Source organism: Chanos chanos, chromosome 9 (assembly GCF_902362185.1).
Source record: "Chanos chanos chromosome 9, fChaCha1.1, whole genome shotgun sequence".
Lineage (NCBI taxonomy): Eukaryota > Metazoa > Chordata > Actinopteri > Gonorynchiformes > Chanidae > Chanos > Chanos chanos.
In genome coordinates, this window is record NC_044503.1 from 28,069,335 (window position 1) to 28,091,983 (window position 22,649).

Below are 22,649 nucleotides of genomic sequence, written 5' to 3' on the forward strand. Positions count from 1 at the left end.
AGTTGACAAAGAATAGTGACCTCATAAAACGGAGCATATCGTTGCAGATTAAAATGGAACTGTTTATAAACCAGATAGCGTATTGTTGCAGATTAAAATGGAACTGTTTATCCAGTAAGCTGTTGGCAAATTATATGGGATTACAATTTTACAAAAAAAACAACAGGCTCAAGTGACTTAGTATGAGAGGCCATTTAAACAACCAACAACCATTCAACAGAGTAATCAGGCGTTTCTTTTGAACGTTCTTCCTGGTGAGTTCGCAAGTTGCTGGTTTTTGTTTCTTATTATACCTTCAAATCCAGACGGATCACACAACGATAAAACAAAAACAAACAAACAAAAAAAAAAACCACATGTAAGGAGAATGTACTGGACTTTATTTCTTTTCAAAGGAAAGAGGGCAAGAGGAAATGCTGGCACTGACATTTAGAGCAAAAAAAAAAAAAAAAAAAACAACACTTTGGCTACCCTCCTAACAAACCTCACAGTTAAACAACCCGCTTCTACCTGCACAAGACAGCGTACATCAAGTACAATTCCCACACAAAACCAAGTTGGGGAACAAGAAAGGATGAAGAAAACAAAACAAAACCAAAAAAAAAAAACACATACAATGGCACATTAAGTTGTGAAAACAACCAACTTTCAACACCATCACTGAAGTGAACAGAAATGTGCTGGATGTTGAATACTGTGTGGAAACCTTTGTGAAAAAACCTGCAGTTCTCACAGAGGCTTGATGTTCCCGAGGCAGGGAAGGGAGAGAGCATGAGTGAGTATATTAGTGTTTCCTACTGGGACTCAAACAGGTTAAGCAGAACACTGTAGCGCGGTCCCCAGAAACTTGGACACAGCATAAGAGAGAAACACAGGGGTGATGTGGAATTAAACTAGACTGATCCTGTGGTGTAGAGATTAAGGCACTTCAGTGAGAGCTTTGTGTGTGTGTGAGTGTGTGTGTGTGTGTGTGTGAGTGAGAGAGAGAGAGAAGGGGTGAGACGAGGAGTGACCTGCTGAAGAGTGACAAGGAGAAGTGGTTGGTTGTGCGGTTTTACAAAAGTTTCTTGCCCTGGAGACATATTCCACCCAGTGACGTGTCCCTTCTTCTTACCCTTTGCTGTGGAACACAATCAAGCCACGCCATCAAGTTAACCATCTGGATGGTTCTTTCCGCAGTCCAGACATACATTTAACACTACAGAGGAACTCAACACCGTTAACGACTCCACCTATAAACTACAAAGCTCTGGGATATAGATGTATCTGTATGCACTATCCTCTCATTTTTTTATACAGCAGACAAGTCCATGACCTCTTGTTCTTATCTTTTACTATCTAGCCACAGCTCTATCCATTTTCATATGAAACATCCTCCAGCGCTGAGGCGCGGTCAATTGGGCAGCAGATGATACACTTTCTCTTTCTTGCGTGAGCAACAACTATTCTGCTTTTGACTTTGGTCAAGTTTGTCTGAAACTGTCGGGGGGATTCAGCGACACATCGGGGCGAGCGCGAGACTTCACGCTGAGTGGCAAGACAAGCACGAGTCCTGACCTGGCTGGCGTTGGGGTTGAGAGTTGGTTGTTTGTACACATTGCTCATTTCACACTCATTAATTGTGCCACAATGAAAGACTGGGAAAAAAACAAAACAAAAACTAAAGTCATCCTTGTGCCCGTGTGCTGTAGAGGAATTGTGTGCAAAGTGCCAGTCATCTCCCTTCTATTGTCCTATAAAGAAAAAAAAACAAAAACAAAAAAAAAAACAAATAAAAATAAATAATTAACAAAATTAACAAATGCAAATGTAGGCAACCGAAATTTCACGCTCAATAAAACTAAAAATATGGTAGTGTTACACAGACATGTATCAGCCTTAAAAATCCTGTTTATTTTTCAGCACTCAAATGGTTTGTCAACTTCCAGTTGTAAACGAGTCCTCTTCAACTAACCTAAACTGGAAGAGCCAAACATCTGGGAAAAGTCCTTTAACCTAATCACCAATCAACAGGATCTCCAACAATAATATGATCAAATGAAACAAAATGTGCACGTCTGAAATGACTGAAGTATATGGATGGTTATTTTTATTGCGACAACTGCAGAGGCTTGGAAAAGTGAGTGTGTATGGGGAAACTCTGAGTTCATTAACAATCATGAGTCAGTCAGCTCTCACCAGTTAGGGTGCGGTGGTGTCGCCTGGTTTGGCTGCGGTCTCTTTCTCCGCCTCCTCAGCGTCGGGGATGGCGGAGTGGAACTCGGCCACGTACAGGCTTTTGTCGATGCTGCTCGGGATGGGCTTGATATCGGTGATCAGCTGATCTTCTATAGTCTTCAGACTGAAACGGTCCTCTGAGGTGATCAAGTTTATGGCCAAACCCAGGTGACCGTACCGACCTTGAGACAGATAAACCAACAGCGTTTAGGATGAAGAGAGAACATTCAGATACAAGCTTTCAATGGATTTTAAGTATTACTAGGTTACACAATAAAAGCCAATAAAAGGATGAATGTAATGATGATTGTTGGCAAAGCAAAATATAAAAAAAAAGAGAATGGTATATAAATAAGATGAAATAAGATTTAAAAAAAAACAAGAATTTACATAGCCTGGAGTATTTATTATTCCTAAAAAACTCAGAATGGCCAATGTGTTTGAGTGTTCAGTAGTGCTTTTATAGCAATCAAGTTCACATCATGTTCTTACCTGATCGACCAATGCGGTGCAGGTAGGTTTCTGCATTTTTGGGGAAATCAAAGTTGATGACTACATTGACTGCTTGGATGTCAATTCCTCTGGTGAACAGATCTGTGACAGGAAAGGGGTGGGGTGTGGGGGTTCACCAACATGATTACTGAAACTTGAAGATGACCTCTTAACACAATTATATAGATAGATAGATAGATAGATAGATAGATAGATAGATAAAAGTGTGATGCACTTGTTTACCAGTGATGTCAAATATGGACATTTTACCAAACTAATGTGAACACTACAGTATGCAGTCTGGGCAAAGCCTTCAAATCAGATTTTGCTGAGCACACCAGCAGTTGCTTACCTGTACAGACCAAGTTCCTACACAGTCCGTTTCTGAAATCGTGGAACACACGGTTTCGATACTCCTGTCATATTTTCACACACACACAGAATTAGACGCATAGAAATCACAGATTACAAATCAATCAGGAATCAATCAGCTGATTCAGTGAGTGAGTAACGCAAGTACTGGAGCTGACCTGCATCATCTTGGCATGGATATAGAAGCAAGAATAGCCAAGCTGAGTGATTTTTTTCGCCAGGAGCTCCACCCTCTGGGTGGAGTTACAGAATATGATCGACTGGTTGATCTGGAGCTGAAAGAGAAAAACAGAGGTGTCACAATAATACAGCTACATAAATATCTAGCATGGAAAGGCGCACATTCAGAACTAGAGTGGAGATGTACACTATGATGTTTACTTAATGTTGTGTTGTGTTCTCTTACCCTGGAGAATAGGGTGTTGAGACAGTGCACTTTCTGCCTCTCAGTGACGTAGGCATAATACTGAGTGATGCCCTTCAGAGTCAGCTCGTCCATCAGGTTTATCTCATAAGGCTTCTGAAGGTGTTTCACCTGAAAACCACAGAACAAGTTAAAAAAGAAGAAGGAGAAAAAAAAAAAGGAGTGGGGCAAAACATGTTGAAAGCAATTAAGATATCTCAAGATACCACACACCTTTCGGGTAAACTGAAGCTTTAACACAAAACAAAACAAAAAAGGATTGAAACAACCCCAGACACCCATAATTTTCTCATAGTTCTCTGTTCACCCCCCCTCCCTCCCTCTCGACTTCCTGCGGTCTCACCATGAACTTCTGTACACTGATGGGGAAGGTGGCGGAGTAGAGCAGGATCTGGCGGTTCTTGGGCAGGAAACTGATGATGTCCTCAATGAGTACGACAAAGTCCTGAGACAGCAGTTTGTCCGCCTGGACAGGGCAAAAGAACAGGCAAGCCAGCCAAAAGCTCGTTAGAAAAACAACAAGCCTAAATGTGTCGAGTGCTCAAGATGATTTCCTTGGACATTCTAAAGTCATACGTTCAGGAAAAAAAACAAAACAGTGAAATTAAGAGAGCCAGACGCAGACCATAAGAAATAGATAAGAGAAATTCTGTCGTGTCTCACCTCGTCCATCACCATTGTCTGAACTTTATCCATTTTGGCCACGCCCTTCTTTATCAGGTCCAGGATCCTGCCTGGTGTCGCTATGACAACATGCACTGCAGCAGAGGTGGTTGATAGACACACAAAAAAAAATAAATAAATAAAAAGAAAAAAAAAAGAAAGAGTGGGAAGAGGAGAAAATTTGAGAGAAAGTTTGAATATGAGCCACAGAAAGGAAATGTAAAAAATGACAGACCACACAGTAGCAATGCTTTAAACCATGAATGGTCCTGCTGGGTCTATGCCAACAGAAAGCTTCCGCTGACCAGTTCAATTAGTTACAGTTGTTAGTTACTGTACCCCTTTACTGTAATGTTAGGAATTCAGAGTCAACTGGTTTAGCGGGGACCATTTTTTGTTTCCAGGAAACACACAAGAAATCTCCTGAGGCAGTGAAATGCCAAGTCAGTGACGCCTACCTATCTCATCAAGACGCATGATGTCATCTCTGAGGTTGGTCCCGCCTGTGGTGGCCATGATCTTCATCCCACTGAGGTGCTTACTAATCTGGATACTGATCTGACTCACCTGTAGGGCCAGTTCACGCGTGGGCACCAACACGACAGCTACAAAGACACAGATCGTCGAGACAATGTTTCACCAAAGGAACAGGCTGACAGAGATCAAATTATCAAGACTTTATTAGTTGTCAAATATCATAAAATACCTCAAACTAGGACCTAATGCTACAGACCAGCTGTGTCTCAGACAGTCCACACGACTGTCCGTTTTCCACTGAAATACTCTTAAACCCTCTGGACAATTCATCAAAACATCTAATAACTTTTCTTGTTGTTTGTAACAAAAAAGAAGCACTGTGTGCCAGTGGCTAAGTTGAAATTATTTTAATAGAGAATCAAGTACAGGTGCTCCTCAACTTACGACGGTTCGGCTTACTTTACGATGGAGCGAAAGCGATGGGCACTCAGTAGAAACCGTACTTCAAATTTTGATCTTTTCCCTGGCTAGCGATATGCGGTGCGATACTCTCTCGTGATGCTGGGCAGTGGCAGCGAGCTGCAGCTCCCAGTCAGCCATGCGATCACTGGGGTAAAGAACCGATACTCTACAGCGTACTGCGTTGCCAGCGTTTCTGAGCATGCTTAAGGTAGGCTAGGCTAAGCTTTAATGTTCAGTAGGTTTGATATACTGTATTAAATGCAGTTTCGACTTATGATATTCGATTATGATATTCGATTATCAGGACAAAACCCCAAGGTAAATTGAGGAGCACCTGTACTCCCTATAAGTTCTATAAATGGCTCTTAAAACGTACAAAATATTCATAAGACTTAACATTGCAGATAAACACTTCAGTTATGTACCCAGAAACAATGAAACACCAAAGAATGGTTAAAGTCAGTTAAGAAATAAGCAGACCAACATGACATAGAACATTAGGTTTCTAAATAAGAGTAAGATCAAAGTCTTATCAAAAAGCTTTGCTTGTTCTGGCGACAGAAGCACTTTGGGTCAAGTCTATCCACATTCTCCCCCCCCCCCCTTTTTTTTTAACCAACAGACAGAGTACACGAGATCAGTGCCCACTCCTTGAGTACGTAATGTCTCCCATCTTGCCCCAGTGAGCGATACACAGTGTATTCTTTAGAGATGGAGAGTACATGTTGGTTGTTAACAGTACGACTGTGACTCTATGAACAGTGTGTGGGTGTGTGTGTGTCAGGGCCAGTGGATTTGACCATATGTCTGCTCCACAGGGTCACAGCGTGTACACACACGCACTTCTGAACCTGTGCTTTGATCCCACATACACCATCATGGTGTTTAAGAACTGCTCTGAAAAGAAAGCCCAAGCCTGCTTCTGTGACCCCACCCCTCCACTAACTGTCCACGTTTTGATTTCAGATCACATTCTCTGAAAAATATTAACAGATGCTGTCTGAATTCCTCCAACATTTGTTTAAAAATCTACAAATCCTGCACTATACTGATAAATCAAATGGTTGACGTGTACAGACTATGCCAGTCTTCACTGCCAGTGGGCAACTGTCAAGTTGTAAAATAGATAAGAGCATCGCTTCGAACAGAAAATTGAAGTCCGACCGTCATATCCCAATGCATCAAAACCAAAAACCATTCAGAAGAGATTGTGTTGAAATGCAAGCTCACCAAACTGCGATGGATCAGACGTGAATTCTCTCTGTGCAGGAGAGACTCTTACCCTGAATATGCTCCTTTTTCACGTCTATCCTCTCCAGGAGAGGAATGAGGTAGGCTCCACTCTTGCCTGTCCCGTTTTTGGCTCTGGCCAGGATGTCCCTGCCTGACAGGGCAATGGGGATACTTTCCTCCTGAGAGAATTCAAACAAGACCGACGACAAGGTCAGCACGAGTCACCACACACACACACACACACACACACACACACTGAATGGACATAGTGACAGTGAGATATCTGGTGTTATCGTAGAGAAAACAGAGGAGATAAAAAAAATTTTAAAAAAAAGTGTCTAGGTAACCGAGGGAGGTCATGTTCACCGCCATCAAAAAAGTACATGGAGAAAATAAGAGAGAGACCGTGAAAACAATGAGGACGGCCAGAAGCATTAAAACATTCAGACAGATTTAAACGCAATCAAGCGTGAGCAACAGTGAACAATACAGGGTCTTTTTTTTTCTTTTTTGGGAGGGAGGGGGGGGTGCACAGTTCTCTGTGTGGTACAGATGAAGGTAAAGGACGGAGAGGGAGGACTCACCTGAATAGGAGAGGGCTTCTCCCAGCCCATCTCAAAAATTCCCATTAACAGCTCTCGTTTCAGGCAGTAGTCCTCAAACTCATTACCCTTAGTTGCTGTCACATCCTTTGAGAGAATGAGATCAATGTTCATTACATTGACATCATCATCATCATCATCATTATTACTACTCTTGTGCTTGTTTTCCTCTTGGGGGTGAAAACTGGTCATTTGCCAAAAACAGGGTCTGACATGCAGTCCCTAATCACACACACAGCGAGACACGTAAAGTACGAACCTCATATCTGGATACATGAAATCATTCTCCCTTAGTAAAGCATGGATATGCGGTTTTGAACGTGCGTAGAGGTGACTTACTGAGGTTTGCACTCTCATGTCTTTCGGAGGGAGCTGTAGGCACTTCTTCCAGTCATCTCCAAACCTAAACACAAAGCACATGTACAATCAAAAGTGTGAAAACCAAAACTATGCTGTCACGCATGACTTCTCCCTCTCTCTGATGTATACACACGCACACTTAAAGACCAAACAAAGGCAACAGGTGGGGGGGGGGGGGGGGGGATTCATGTTTCCTTAAAGACATAAAAGAAGTTAACACCGCATTTCACTTTCATTACACATGTGCACACACACTTCGGGCTCACCTGATACCCCCACTGCTCTGGGGGATACTGCTGCCTGTCGGGGGGGCGCTGGGTGCTTTTCCTGGTTGTGTAGAGGCAGCTATGGGTCCTCCTGGCTGGAGGCCCAATGGTTTAGGTTGTCCCCTGAGTTGCCCGTTCTGTTTGGTAAGTCCCATCACAGAAGCAGGATTCTCTGTTCTTGCTGTGGCCATGGCTTCAACTTGACTGAAAACTGTAGGGTTTCCTAATAGAATCGAACTTTCGTGGTTTTCCCCTCTTTTGTCTTCCGTCCTTAAATGTTACTCTTTTCGAACGTTCTGTCTCAATGTCCTTCTGTGTAAACTGTTTTTTTTTTTTTTTTTGGGACACCCACTTGTACAATTGGATCTCTTGAAAAGAAGAGTATCACTTGTACAAAAAAAAAAACTTAAGATTTAAGAAAACTCTCCCAAAAAAGAGGAGAAAATTGTATTTATATGAATAAATATATCATATAACAAACCAGAACATACAAAATATGCACACTTGTATTCTGGATTTCTAGTCCTACTTTAAGAACTGTTTCAGCAAATGAGCAAAAAATAGCTGTTATGGTTCCCTGATTTTTCTTTTCCTTGTGTCACTCAAAGCTGTGCTCCTGAATTACTTAATCTTTTTAGTACCTTAACACATTTACAAACCAAGTTCTCAGACTTCTACTTTTAAAGCTGGCTTACTTCCAGGTAATGGTCCTCTAGACTGTTTTTCAGTATCGACTCGGAAAAATATGATTCTGCTTTCAACAAAGAGGGTTTTCAAACTGTATTTCAATTGTTCCTGTTACACAACTAGAATCACTATGCAGATTTACTGAAAGATTTAACACAGAGTCATTAGGGGGCTGTTGTTTCAATCCAGTTTTCCTCAGTTCTCAAATCGCTGCTCCAAAAATGTGTCTTCTGGTTTGACTTTTATTTGTCTCTGCTGAGTTTGATGCTCAAAAAAAGTTCCTCAATGCAGAAAATCCTAAGCTTAGAAAAGTGCCACCTGCCAAGAATAAAAGAAGTAGTTAAATGACTACTGAACCCTCAGTTTGAATGAAAAATGAATTTATCACCAATATAGCTATATAATGCAGCTGTAAATTCCAAAACAGGTCACAACATCTATGAATGCAAAGCTATCTCAAAGCTCTTGTACTCAACCCTTAACAGAACTGATAAATTGTTTGAGTACAGTATGGCTGCTGGCATGTTTTCTTGGGGGGGGGGGGGGGGGGGGGGGGGGCGGCATTTTGCACCAAACAGTAAGTATTAAACTCGGGGGTGAATGTGAAAAACCCTCCACGAATGGAAAATACATGCGAAGGAAGTCTGTGAATAATGAAAAACAACTTGAGAACAGCCTCGTTCTTCATATGATCGTCTGATATTGATTCCTTTTACAACGTGGTACTGTCCCTCGAACATTAACCAGTCAAATGTTTATTTTGAGATGATACAGTAAGACGCCATCGCACTTCGACCAACAAGTTCGTCGACGTTGGCCAAATTAGTGATCACTACCTGATGCCTTTTATTAACATGTCACACAGGGTACATTATCAGATACTTGTCACGGTTTCTGTTTCAGCTGACATATGCTAGTAAAAACACGCTGCACTAGCTTGGAGTTGTCTACAATAAACATAAGACGAACGCATACAATACTATGAGGCAATATTTTATTCACGGTAACTTCTGATATGTCCGGCTAAGGTCAACTTATAAATCTTTCCCTTCGTATTATAATTTCTTACCAGGGGTGGCTTACAACGTACACTTGAACTAAATTTAGACGACGAATGTTGGCGTAATCGGAGAACTTTGAAATATCTGATCTAACATATTTACATTCAGTATTTAACGGAATACTGGTGGTTTTATGAGGAGAAACAACCTCTCGCCTCGAAGTCCAGCTCAAACCCACGACACGCGCAAGCAAGCTATGCTAGCCAAAAGTTTTAACCTAGCTTTAGTTACTTAGGTTTAACCTGGTTAACTTTACGTTAGTGGCTAAACCTAACGTATATGACAAACCAAACGTTGAATGACGGGCAAAGTAGCTTGCTCAGACGTGTTTCAGGTTCGTCCCAGTTCGGTATAAGGGGTAACGCAGTTTTAGGTGTTTCTGAGAACTGCTAGTTAAAATGCCCTCGCTTTGTTATCAATTTTCCCTAATTGCGCAGATGAATCTCTATGTGAAAGTTAACCACATATCGTGACGTTGACCATCCCTCGGGAAAGTTAAATGGTAAAGTTAAACTATACGCAACGAACTTTCTTCGTAGCGTTCGGTATGTTAGCCTAGGTAAATCACTAAGTGACGAAGTTGTGCCTATTCGCCTTCGAACAAAGTTAACCTGGCCATCTATGCTAGCCAGCTATCTAGCAGTTAGCTGATAAAGTTATTAGTCGTTGGAAATATTGGAAGTGGCATGCTGATATACTGTATAAGTAAAAATCATTTTAATGAATCCGAGGCTGCTGTGGCGTACTAACAACTATTAAGCAGACTTCCATATCGCGATATTAATATACTACTCGAAGATATCAGAATTTAGCTTAGCTTTGAACAGGCTAGACACACGATACAGGGCAGGCAGCACGATTTGAATCATTTTGGTTTGCCACGCTGTTCTCCTCTGGGTTTAACTGAATTACCTCCGTAGTTTGAAGTGGATATACCTTCAAAAGGATAACTGAACACTTGTCTTCAAATATTTCTTGAAAACGTTTCTGTCATCACCGATTCCACACACTCCTTTTCTCTATTGTCTCTTCCGTTGCAGTAGAAACTTGTTAGTTCAACATGGCCGTACGCGCTGATCCTTCTTGTCAGCATAAAACTTCGACAACCTTAGCCTGTGGCACGTTGCGCAGATATCTGAACTATCCAATCACCTACTCGAGTTCAAATTTGAGAGGCGTGGTCAACGACTGAGATAAATTAATACGTGGAGTTGTATGGTAACGCACCACACGCGGGAGGTTGTAGAACTGTCAAATCTTTTTTTACAGTGTTAAAGATTAGCATGTACATTTGTCTCAGTGGACAGCGATAATTATTATGAAAACGAAGGGAAGAACACAATGCATTATTACGATATTCGTAACGCACTATATTCACACACGTACAAACATACACACACACGCACATGAACTTACGAGAGTTAATATAGCGACAGAAGGTTGTAGAAAAATATTTATTGTTTTAAGTAATACTTGATATTATACATACCTAAATTTCACACATAAATGAAATGGATTTCCTTGACAGTTACATTCATGTGTTGCACCATCAACACAATGAGGGTTAAGAGGATAGCAGTTACATTATACACATTACTTAAAACATGTTCATCTACAGTGCAACATTTTTTTAATGTATCTGCTTTACAGTCAAGTCATTTTGTCATATAACTGTGATGTCAGGAGGTTCATGGTATTGAACTGTGGAAATAACTTATTACTGAGACAATCAGTGTGGATAGTAATCTCTTTTAAGAACATCACCTACTCTGACCTCCTGCACACTAGGCATCCAAATTGATATTCAGTTTCATTGGAGATGCATGTTGTTCTCAGTAAGATATCAGTGTGTGAGGTGACAGCGGTGCTCAGAAAGTCAGTACATGCATGTGTGATTTTCCAGAAACACCCTTAACAGCAAGTAAAACTGTACATACATGCTAAAATTGTTTAAATACACCGTGGAAAAAAAAAGCATTTACAATTCTCATTAAAAACATTGAAGTCCCCTTGAATCTACTCTTCCTTCAGTTTGCTCGAAAGCTTGACCACAAGTGCAAATGACTCATATTCCCATAGTTTCTCCAGTCAACTAACATCTTTGCCTTCACTGCTTGCGCTCATGGTAGACATTTCTGATTGGTCACTGCTTCGGCTGGAAGGCCTTGATTTGTTCGCGGTAATCTGTGTGGGCGGGCAATGAGGGACGGGCGGAACAGGTAAGGTGGTAGGGAGAAGGATGAAGCCTGCCTCTGGATGATAAACAGGTCCTTGTACTTGTACGCTAGGTGTGTAGTAAGGGTGACCCTGTACTAGCGCCCCCATGTGGATGTGAGGAATAGAGGGCATTGCTATGTCATAGCCAGAGGGGATAAAATGAAGCTGCGGAATCGGTAGTCTCTGTCCTTCCCTATTTTCTTCTACCATGTTGTGGAAGCCAGGCCTCATTTGCAACACTTCTTGGTTGTTTGCCGGAGAATGGTGACTTGAGACGGTCTCTCTTGATTGGCTGGGAGGGGAGCGTGACGTGCCAAGCTGAAGAGGCAGGGCCACAGGAGTGGGAGTGGCTAAAGGAGATCGACCCAAACTGTTTGGCGAGGGGGATCCTGGGGAAAAGAACAGATGTGAACACAGGGGCTTGGTTTACAATATCGCTATAGTTATTATTACACCGTAAAACATGGGACTATGTGAATGAATGAATGTATGAAAGTGTGGTGTGTGCATATATTTTTGGTGTGTGTATCTGTCATTGTGCTAACGTGTATGTTCATGGCTCTCACCGTTAATGCTAGTTTGTCGTGAATGTGGTGTGCTTCTCTGAGGAGAATGTGTCTCATTCTGAATGTCTTGTGTTTTGAGACTCTGGCTGCGGGACCCTTTCCCCCTCAACACATCTGTTACCTGTTAAAAAGATTCAAAATTAGCGTGGATATCAGACCTCAGACCTCACTCTTTGCTAATACAGTTTGGGATGCTTAAATACAGAAATGTATACATTCATACACATATAATATTTTGCAAGCCAACACATACATATTTAAATATTCACAGATAGTTGTAAAGTGATGAAATTTTGGAAAAGTAAGCAGTTAGCGGTAGAGGAAGTTGAGCAACTTCGTAGTGTGCTTTTATATGTAGTTGCACCAATTGGCCACTTGGTGGCAATGTTTGCAGCAAAAACCAAACCAAAACAAAACAAAACAGCACACGCATGGCCCGATAACCACGTTTTCTGCGTGAGAGAAGTAGAACATGCGTTTTACATATCATATGATGTTTTGTTTAGGTCTTTTGCATTTTCATAACTTTTTTTCCTCTCCACTTCTGTGCAAATCAGTCAGCCCCCTCACCCCCCCCCCCCCTCCCACCTACCTTCTTGTTTTTGGCCACCATGACTGCAGTGTCATTGTGGTAGTTTTTCAAGCTGCTGTCTGATCCATTTTTCAGCAGGACTCTGACTGCATCCACATGCCCCCTACCACAGGCACTGTGCAAAGCTGTGTTTCCACTGTATGACTGTGAGTTCACATCACAGCCATTCTGGAAAAAAAAGAAAGAAAAAAGAAAACATTTCTTAATCATCAGTCACATTCAAGACATGTTTGCAATATCTGAAAAGGTGACACAGGCAAAAACGAGCAACGTATGAATCATATGATGACTGCTACTCAGAACTGGCAAATATAAGCCTTAAATAAAAGAAACTCGCACACCAGTGTGAGAGTTTGACTAAATGTACCACCCTCAGCGAGAAGTGAAAGGTGGTTTGAAGATGACACAGATGACATGGTGGAAGAGACCATATAATCTCCTGAGATGGTGACCTAAGCAGAATGTTTGTTAAAATCTCCGTGAAGCTTCTGGAAACCTCAAAAATACGCCCACACCCCACATATACCTACCTCAATGAGGAAGTTAATCATCTCCATATTGTTGTTCTCAACGGCGTGTATCAGAGGGCTACGACCACTTTTGATGTCCTGTGAGAAGATAAAAAAAAAAGAAAGAAAGAAAGAAAGAAAGAAAAATGAAGTAGATAAACTACACAGAGTATCCGTTTTCATTTTTCTGAATTCACTGTGACGTGACACATGGTTTTGTACTGAGCAATTTCAAATACAAGCAATACACGTTTGCCACTGAAATAGAGAGGCCTAATCACTTCAAGAGTGCATGTTACTGAAAACAAAACACAGTAAAAGTCAGGTGTCTGTGCTATTGGAACAGATGGACAGAGGTAGAGAAGAAGAAAGGCATAACAAACAAGAAAGAAAAATATATAAAAAATTCCCCACTCAGAAATGGAATGCTATAAAAACATAGTGCTATAGAGGGAAACAAAAAAAAAAAAAAAAAAAATAGCACATAGGTCCACCATCAGACTTTCTACATAAATACCAAAAAGTCTTTATGCTATAGTGGACTCTAACTGAGTGAGCCTTATTCTAGCACCTATATTTGTGAAAAAGGATTCCAATGACACCGAATGATAAAAGAACAGTTATGCTCCTGACCAGCCACTGGTTGTAAATGAGGGAAACCATAACATGAAAGCTGATGAATGAAGAGGAAGTGAAGAGCTTGGAAAAAAAGAAAGAATGAGGAAAAGGCGTCAAGATTGAACTCACCACTGCATTGATGTCTGCCCCATGGTCCAGCAGTATAGTGACTGACTTTTTGTCCCCGTTTTGCACAGCCAGATGGAGAGGAGTTAGACCTGAAGTTAAATTTAAAAGTTTTTTTTTTAAACCATTACAAATCCTCAAACCATTACAGAGCATATAGAACACCCCAGTTCTTTGTTTACTGGGGCTTACTTTATGATTGGTTAAAATCACAATTTCTTGGTCAGTTTGGTGAAAAACCACAATATAATGCTTAGAAGATCTTTCATAACTGATTTTAAGGACTGCAAACTGTTTAAACATGATTTGCTGCACTGTTCACAGTTGAAAAGCACATGTCAGGACATTGTCTGTGTTTCTAGGGGCTTTCTGTGACCATCAGTAGGAAAATCACACTTTGCTTTATTGTCACACCACACAGGAAAGGCCCTCTTCCCCTCTTCACAACCAAAAACATAAGTTACATGTCACATTCTGTGCTGATGACATAACATATCAGTCTGTTGTTCTAACCATCTCAAAGTTAATCTTGTACATCTCTTTTGCATGTTAATTTCAGCCACCGGTATGTTGTTAAATGTGTACATGGTCCTTTGAGTGGGCTTTTGCAGGGGTGGGGGTAGAGGCATAAAGTAATGCCTACTTTATAATTGGTGTTTCTATTGTTCCTAAACAAAGGTTCATTCCTGCATGCCGTCTGGATCTGTTTTTTCTCTTTGTTTTCGGCTACTCTCTGCTAACTCTGCCTCAAGGTCATGACGGCAGTCGGTGACTCGTGTGTCTAGGTGTGAAGACGCTGTGTCAAAGCCTTGTCTGATAACACCCGTTCCCACATGACCCGAGATCACTGTCAGTTACCAGTTTGTGACAGACAGTTGCTTCCAGAATGCACCTAGAGTTTCTGATGAAGTTCCTGCACATAACTGTTTTTACCAAGGCGGTGGCAGTGACGTGATTTATTTATAAACTGCAAAAAAAACCTTCTGCAAAATGTCTAGACATACAGATTGTCTGGTACCTCATATGTTTTTGACCTCAGGTCTGGGCTCTCTTAAAAATTCACTTTTTCTGAACCGTTAAATACTCAGTTGATTGTAGACTTACCCTCATAGTTCCTGGTCTCGAGGCAGGGTGAGGGATTGTGACGGGAGAGAGAGAGGACCAGAGACAGGCAGCCGGCGTGACCATGCTCACAGCACAAGTGGGCTGCAGTCTGACCGTGACGGTCCAGGGCACATGGGTCTGCCCCTGCCATCAACAGAGCTTCAACCAAACCCTCCTGACCTGTGATTACAGCCAAGTGAAGTGGAGTCTGAGAAAGATGGACAGAGACAGAGAGAGAGAGAGAGAGAGAGAGAGAGAGAGAGATTTTAATGTTATATAACATTATGTTTGCTTGCATCACGGAAACAATTAGCAGTCAAAAGGGTTTAGTAAGTTCTACTGTGGCCCAGTCCGATTGTTATTTATACATGAGGTGAGCATCTCGTTTCTTATCTATCTATCTATCTATCTATCTATCTATCTATCTATCTATCTATCTATCTATCTATCTATCTATCTATCTATCTATCTGTCTGTCTATCTCTCTATCTATCTAGGTAATATTCTTTACCTTTCAAAGCTGATTATAGGGAAAGACAGAAGTAAAGGCAGGAGTGAAGAAGAAAATAAGAAAGAAACAGAGAACAAGGAAGAGAAAAGAGAGATGACGGAAAAATAAACAGAGATCTTACATCAGTTGAGATGACTAATTACCTGTGGTGAAAATAAGGCTTTTACTATCACAGAATGACTTGATGAAACATATGTGATTTTATGTCAATCATCTCATCAAGTCATGTTCCTTGATGAAAGTCTCCAGCATTTCAAAATGAACAAAGTGAAACTAATTTAGAAACCATCTTGAAAGGTGCGTTATTTCTGAATAGTCATAGTACAGGTTTGTTTGGGTTCTAAATTTAAACCAAGGCGAGTTTTTTTCCTATCTATGGGCACCTTCCAGCTAGAACCAGTAGAACAAGTTAAAGGTCAGCATCACTGCCGAGCAATAACGAGATAAGACCAACCGACGCCCAATGATAAACAACGTACAAACACCTCGCTCACTTATGCTCTGAGACATATGCATGCACGCACGCACGCACGCACGCACGCACGCACGCACACACACACACACACACACACACACACCATGTCGGGCTTCAATAAATGTCATATGTCAATAAACAGACATAAAATATGTCTGACCATAAAAAACAAAAAACAAAAAATAATAAGAGGGGCACATCTCTACAATTACAAAAAAAAATTATCTTTATACATAAAGACTCAGTGAAGCAAACAGTAAAAATGCTGACTTTCTACATATATACTGAAACTCTTTCAGCCATAGTGAACTCAACCTGTGAATTAGCATTACAATGGTTTCTAAATTAGTCAGAACTTAAAGGATTCCATTAATGCTTAATGTGAGCTCTGAGAAATGACAGGGGATAATTCCATTTTTGAATGGTCATGGTATTTCTCTGTGGGTTTGATACAGATTTCTAATATCTGATAAAGCAGTAGTCTGGGTGAGCCCAGGGTTGTCACAAAGCAGGCCTGTTTGTGTGTGTGTGTGTGTGTGTGTGTATGAAAGTGGGAGGATGTTCCAGTAAGAATCAGTAGTGTATTCCATAAACACACACAGGGGAAAGAAAAAAAGAGGTTGGAGAAATTCCTCTAATGTCACAATGCTACTGACCCTCCCTTCCTGACTCACCACAGTCATACATACTCAAGAATCATGCACACACGCGCACACAGGAACACACACACACACACAGACACACACACATACACACACACACACACACACACCCATATCAGTGTGCAAGGCCACACGTATAAGTCAATACGTAGATCTGTCTGGATTACTACAACTGCTTGCCTATAGTCATACATACAAATACAGTCAGGAACACACACACAAATACACACGCGCACACACACATACACACACACACACACACACACACACTCACACTCACACATGGTCCTCTTTTCTTTTTTAAACGTTTGTTTGAGAGCCTATCAAAACAGCCCATGCCTTGAAAAGCTCCTTAGTATTAGTCATGGGGCAACTCACAGCTAAATTCTCCTTCCTTCCTGTAAACTTAGTGTGACAGAGCTAAAAAACAAACATTATCAGTGAGCCAAACAGCAGAGATAAGAGCATTTGGAAACTGCCTGAGGAGGCGGGGAGGGTGGGGGAGGGAGAGAGAGGAAGAGCCGGAAGCCACAGAATGGAGAGAAAAGAGGGAGAGTTGGATTGAAGAGGGAAAATCCCTTGCCTCTCCCCTGCAGTGTGTCTGGAGAGTCACATTCCTTTGACATGAGTGCTGAAAAAAGAAAAAGGATGTTAATAGAATGAGGAAAGAAAGAGAGAGGGAGAGAGAGAGAGAGCGAGAGAGAGAGAGAGAGAGAGAGGGAAGTGTAGACATTCACAGCTGACAGAAGTATACAGAGAACAATTAAAACAAAACGAAACTAGACAGCGCTTGATTTAACGTGACCAGGGTTAAAAGAGAAGACAACAAAACAAAACAAAACAAAAACGAATTGAGACGGTGGACACCAAAGCACACCTACACAAAAATTGTCCGATGAAATTAAAGCAGTGTCACACAAGGTCACTGGCGCGACATTTGATTTGATCGTAATTTGAAAGTTGTTTTATATTCAGTGGATAATTGATTGAGAGATTAAACATTCAGCATTCTGTAATTAATGGAGTGAGAATCAGAATGGGGTAATAGGTGACACACTAACAGTAAACAGCCAGCAGGGTCATTGAGGACAAGTATATGATTGTTGCTTTTCTAGCCACAAAACAAGCTGTGGAGAGGAGCGAGGGAAAAACAAAGATAAAGACAAAAGACAACAATGATATATACATAAAAACCGTGATATCACATATATACAGAGAGAGAGAGAGAGAGAGAGAGAGAGAGAGAGAGAGAGGGGAAGAGCTAGAGAGGAGAAGGGAAAGTCCCTGATTCTACCCTGTGAACCTCAACACAAGGTATGTTGAGAAACAGTTCTGAGTGAGAGGGCATGTCATGTGACTTCTGAGAAAGAGACTACTTGAGTTCATACATATACACAGAGTTGCCTCTTGAACAGGACGCAGTTATGAAAGAAACTCTCATGTAAACACACACACACACACACACACACACACACACACACACACACCAACGTGCGCACACGCACACACACACACACACACACACACAAGCATATACACACAAGCATATACACATACACAGTTACACGTAAATACACACACTACAGGTAAACCTAACTATAATGGACAACAACATACGCTTATCAAAAATAATTTGACATACGCCTCACATGCAAATATTCAAAAGTCATGTAACTGTTCCAACATCTTACAGCCAAATTACAAAGTAAATCCAGACAAGTTCAGAGGAAAAACAATTTTGCATAATACAAAGTGACAAACAGTCCATAACACGGTCTATGAACCCTTCAAAAACAACTTATTTGCATAGCGTTTTTTTTTTTTTTTTTTGCAAATAAAAAAAAGCAATCTAAGCTGCAAAGCATGATTGATGCCACAACAGAGAAGAAACAAACTAACATCTGCATTTGAAAAATGTCAATAATAATCACCGGTGGTCATGACCAACCACGTGGGTGGCATGAGGTACCATGTTGTGGAGAAGCAGCTGTGAAGCTACTCATCTAGACACGAGTGACTTTTCGCAATAGAAAACAGTAATACCATAAGAGCGATAGCAATAGTAACACTTTCTACAGTACAGAAATCAGGAGAGTGGCTGATGGGTAATTTGGAATTTAGTAAGAAGTGCAGCGTGGACAGCATTATGCTTTAATCTAATCTCTGAAGATTTTACGTGTGAAAAGTTTTTTAGCTTGTTATTACAAGAAACAAAATTTTGGTTATGCAACACAAGTCATTGATGTTATAAACACCTGTCCCACAGTTAAGTGTAGTTCTCAGGAAAGCTAAACTCAAAGCCCTGAACAAATTAGCATGTGAAAAAAAAAAGAGAAAAAATTCTTCAGGCCACAAACATAACACAGACGTAGCTTCTGGTAACTGTGCTGGGTGTGTGTGTGTGTGTGTGTGTGTCTGTGTCCCTGTCTGTCTGTGTGTGTGTGTGTGTGTGTGTGCCTGTGTGTGTGTGCCTGTGTGCGTGTGAGCGTGTGTGTCCTCTAACGGAAACCTCAGTGTAAGGTAATTTCTGAGGTCTGGTTAGCGACGCGAGCCATCCGCTGCTTATGGGAGAGAGTGTGAAGAGTTGAACTGGCATAACAGAGCAACGAAAAAGAAGAAAGAGAAAAAAAAACAAAAAAACAACTGAAAGCCAAGGGACACTCCAGTTCGTGTACGTGATGTAGTGTAGGGGGGTGTGTGTGTGTGTGTGTGTGTGTGTGTGGTGGGGGAGGAGTGTGCATAAGAACCACACACTACAGTTAGTTAAGGAACAGAAGAGTTTGCTGTGGTTTTAAACAGATGTACTCTGCTGGTCAGTTCCCAGTGAAGCTGGTCAGATATCAGCCACTGTCAAAAACGCACTTGGGTTGCTATAACTGGGAAAAAAGTCCATGCTAGGAAAGGCACAGCTTCCTCTTTCCTTTTGACACAGACTCTGTGAGAATGCTGAGGTGTGTTAATGCCATGTGATAAAAAAAGAACAGATGCACACATTCCCTTTAAATCCCCCCTCCTCTTCTCGTACTTAGTCTAACAAAATGATTTCTATGTACGCATGTGTGTGTGTGTGTGTATGTATGTATGTGTGTATCTATCTATCTATCTATCTATCTATCTATCTATCTATCTATCTATCTATCTATCTATCTATCTATCTATCTATCTATCTATCTATCTATCTATCTATCTATCTATCTATCTATCTATCTATCTACCTATCTATCTAGCCAACATCATAAATCTACCTGACGGCAACACACAGCTTTGTGAAATAGACCAAAAAATGTGTGTGTGTGTGTGTGTGTGTGTGTGTGTGTGTGTGTGTGCGTGTGTGTGTGTGTGTGTGTCTGTGTGTGTGTGTGTGTGTATGTGTGTGTGTGTGTGTGTGTGTGTGTGTGTGTGTGGGTGCGTGCACATATGTGTGTGCGCATGTGCGCGCGCGTGTGTGTGCGCGTGCGTCTGTTTCTCTGTGCATCTCACCTGCCGTAGATTATTGAAGACATCTAAGTCCCTCTGCGAATGAACGAGAATATGAATCAGCTTATGTACCATGGCCTCCTCTTCTTGAACCACTGCAATATGAAGAGCCCTGTGGAACATGCACAGGCACACACACACACACACACACGCGCACACACACACACAAAAGACAATTTTTATTCATCAGTACAAATATCCCTGCATATGGTCTTCCCAATTAACTTGCGCTAAAAATACGAACTATGAAAACAGACCTCACAATAATTATTGGGCTTTGAGATTCAGTTCTGAAACTAGGCTAACGTTCTAAACCTCAGCCAAGGAGTATGTGAGGTGATCATCCTTTAATGGTTTAGTAAGCTGACCTTCATGTGGACAACTTGACCTCTGACATGTGATGAAGGTCAAATGTCCAAAAGATGAGAAGCATACCATGTAACTGAATCTCAAAACCCCCAACCCTACCCCATTCCCACCTTTGCCCCCTGAAAACTGTTGAACTTAGGAATACACCTTCCCAGATTTAAAAACTATGAGTGCTATGCATGACCTTCAATTACTGGAAGTTGAAACTAAAGAAAGAAACTCCACCAAGGCATATCCCCTCATGTAATCACAAAGTAACTGCTGTGTGTTACTAACTGCATCATTTTATTGATTCGTCTTGCTGACAAGGCCAGTGAGTTACAGAATAATCGACTAATGGAACGAGCAACCTGATAACTGAAGACTGACATGCAGGTTAACCAATAGGATGCCGTTACCATAAAACGGCCAATAGATAATTGCAAAACAGCTCTGCTGATTCATTGGGTGACCTGTCACCTGATTCCTTCCTAACCGACGGTTCGAGCAACTAGTAACCTCATATGAGTCATCCATCTCGCACAATGACCATATGTGCAGGCACTTTCAGCAAAATACAAGGAAATACTTATCTGTACCTGTCCCTATCTGATCATAGACAACCTCTCAGAGCAAAATGAAAGTTCAACAGCTTTGGAGAAGGAACAGAGAGAGAATGAAACAGAGAGAGAGAGAGAAAGAAAGAAAAAAAAAAAGGAGGGACTCTTGATGAACTTTTTAAACCATGTATGTTCTTTTTTTCTGAAGCTGCTTCCAGTAAGAGCTACTGTGGTTTGAGGTCATTTCCTGTGTTCAGGGACAATGGCATCGTTCTTTTTGAACTGAATAATAATAATCATTAGCATTACTGTCGCTCCAGGGGCTTTCTGTGCTTTTCTGCTAGTGCTTTCTTTATCTCTATTCATGAAACTTTGTGACATTTACTGAGCGTAAAAGGACGAGCTATATTTTTCACCTTATTTTTTTTTTTCCCCAGTTGAACTGGTAACTTAATTTGATTTCATTTGACGTGAAACATTATTTTAATGGTGACATCGCTGCTCTCCTCTGACTGTTTAGCCTGCGGACGGAGGATACCTTGCATTTATGCAATCATGCCTGGAGGATCGTTTTTTTACGTGTTGAAATAATTCGCGAGTTACGTACAATCACGTTGCGTGTTTTGCAAATCAGATTATTATAAAGAATGAAACCAAAGCATAGTCGGAAATAACCCGTATGGTTCTTCTGATGTTGTAAGTATGAAGGTACAGAAGTAATGGAGGAGAAGAAATGTGTACATTTGTGATATGCGTCCTTTGTCAGTATGACACCAGAACTGGTATGGCCTTTGATCTTTACCTACTCCTTTAACTGTCTTATCTCAACTGTCAAAAACTTTGGAATGCAGCAAAGAATATAAACAATGTTATGAGGGGAGTCTAAAAGGTAATACCGGTATATTTGAGGGGGGGTGGGGGGGGATTACCGCATATCTAACATATATGCAGGTACGGAATTACATAAACACAGCCATATCTCCATAAAAAGAGGAACAAGTGTTTTCATTTGGATTGTTAGAATGACTGTTCAGCATAGCTGCAATTCATCTGGACACTTTTCACTCATGAAATTACAGTGGCTAAGGTCCTATCTGACCAAATGCTACCCTCTTGAGAGACTCATCTACATCATCTACGTCATCTGCAGAGTTATAACCTTATAAAGAGTTCAGTTTAAAGTCCTCCTAAGCCTTACGGGCACAACAAATTACTCGGCATGGGTGATTTTATTGGTGGAAGGCCTGTTTTTGGCTTGATTTTTGGGCCATATGTCAAGAAAGGCCTGAGCGGTTGATTCTGAGGCTGATCGAGATACTTCTCTGTGACAGGAAGATTAAAATGAAAATAAAAACAAAAACAAACCAATAAACAAACACACAAAAACGGAAGTTCGACGCAGAACAGCAAACAGCGGTCCTGAGGGTAAATCAAATACGCCAGGGGAGATCCCCCAAACGAAGCATTCAAAAAAGAGACAATAATACACATTGAAATCATCAAAATGTTCTCAACCTAAAATAACATTCTAAGAATCCGTAGAGCAGACAAACAATAGTTCCTTTTCA

General features: G+C 41.1%; 2 protein-coding genes across 3 annotated transcripts in view; both read right to left on the reverse strand.

Moving 5' to 3' along the window:
- Positions 1-359: 359 nt before the first annotated feature.
- Positions 360-10,375, reverse strand: ddx61 (DEAD (Asp-Glu-Ala-Asp) box helicase 61). 2 transcript variants are annotated; one of them, XM_030783431.1, is made up of 14 exons: positions 10,253-10,375; positions 7,569-8,573; positions 7,282-7,345; positions 6,925-7,029; positions 6,390-6,519; positions 4,627-4,773; positions 4,169-4,263; positions 3,849-3,971; positions 3,488-3,616; positions 3,240-3,356; positions 3,062-3,125; positions 2,710-2,811; positions 2,179-2,399; positions 360-1,733 (listed from the first exon to the last, which is right to left on the reverse strand). In XM_030783431.1, the coding sequence occupies exons 2-13, from the start codon at positions 7,757-7,759 to the stop codon at positions 2,182-2,184; spliced, it is 1,485 nt and encodes a 494-aa protein (XP_030639291.1). In that variant the 5' UTR covers positions 7,760-8,573; positions 10,253-10,375; the 3' UTR covers positions 360-1,733; positions 2,179-2,181. The 2 variants fall into 2 exon arrangements, with proteins under 2 accessions (XP_030639291.1, XP_030639290.1); XM_030783430.1 differs by having other exon boundaries at positions 10,229-10,375.
- A 412-nt stretch (positions 10,376-10,787) lies between these two features.
- bcl3 (BCL3 transcription coactivator) overlaps positions 10,788-22,649 on the reverse strand; it is an 18,809-nt gene continuing 6,947 nt past the window's right edge. Inside the window, exons 3-9 of the mRNA XM_030783425.1 lie at positions 20,177-20,285; positions 15,049-15,256; positions 13,948-14,036; positions 13,222-13,299; positions 12,692-12,859; positions 12,100-12,220; positions 10,788-11,922 (exon numbers count right to left, since the gene is read on the reverse strand). Coding sequence (XP_030639285.1) covers positions 11,405-11,922; positions 12,100-12,220; positions 12,692-12,859; positions 13,222-13,299; positions 13,948-14,036; positions 15,049-15,256; positions 20,177-20,285 — 1,291 coding nt within the window. The 3' untranslated portion in view covers positions 10,788-11,404. The remainder of the gene's footprint in view (positions 11,923-12,099; positions 12,221-12,691; positions 12,860-13,221; positions 13,300-13,947; positions 14,037-15,048; positions 15,257-20,176; positions 20,286-22,649) is intronic.

What these genes read in the sequence shown, in the direction of transcription:
- ddx61 (XM_030783431.1), bottom strand. Translation starts at nt 7,759, where the DNA reads ATGGCCACAGCAAGAACAGAGAATCCTGCTTCTGTGATGGGACTTACC. An exon ending in TCAGTGTACAGAAGTTCATG is followed by an intron (nt 3,617 to 3,848) that starts GTGAGACCGCAG and finishes TGTGGTTTTCAG; the next exon opens with GTGAAACACCTTCAGAAGCC. An exon ending in TCAACACCCTATTCTCCAGG is followed by an intron (nt 3,357 to 3,487) that starts GTAAGAGAACAC and finishes TTTCTCTTTCAG; the next exon opens with CTCCAGATCAACCAGTCGAT.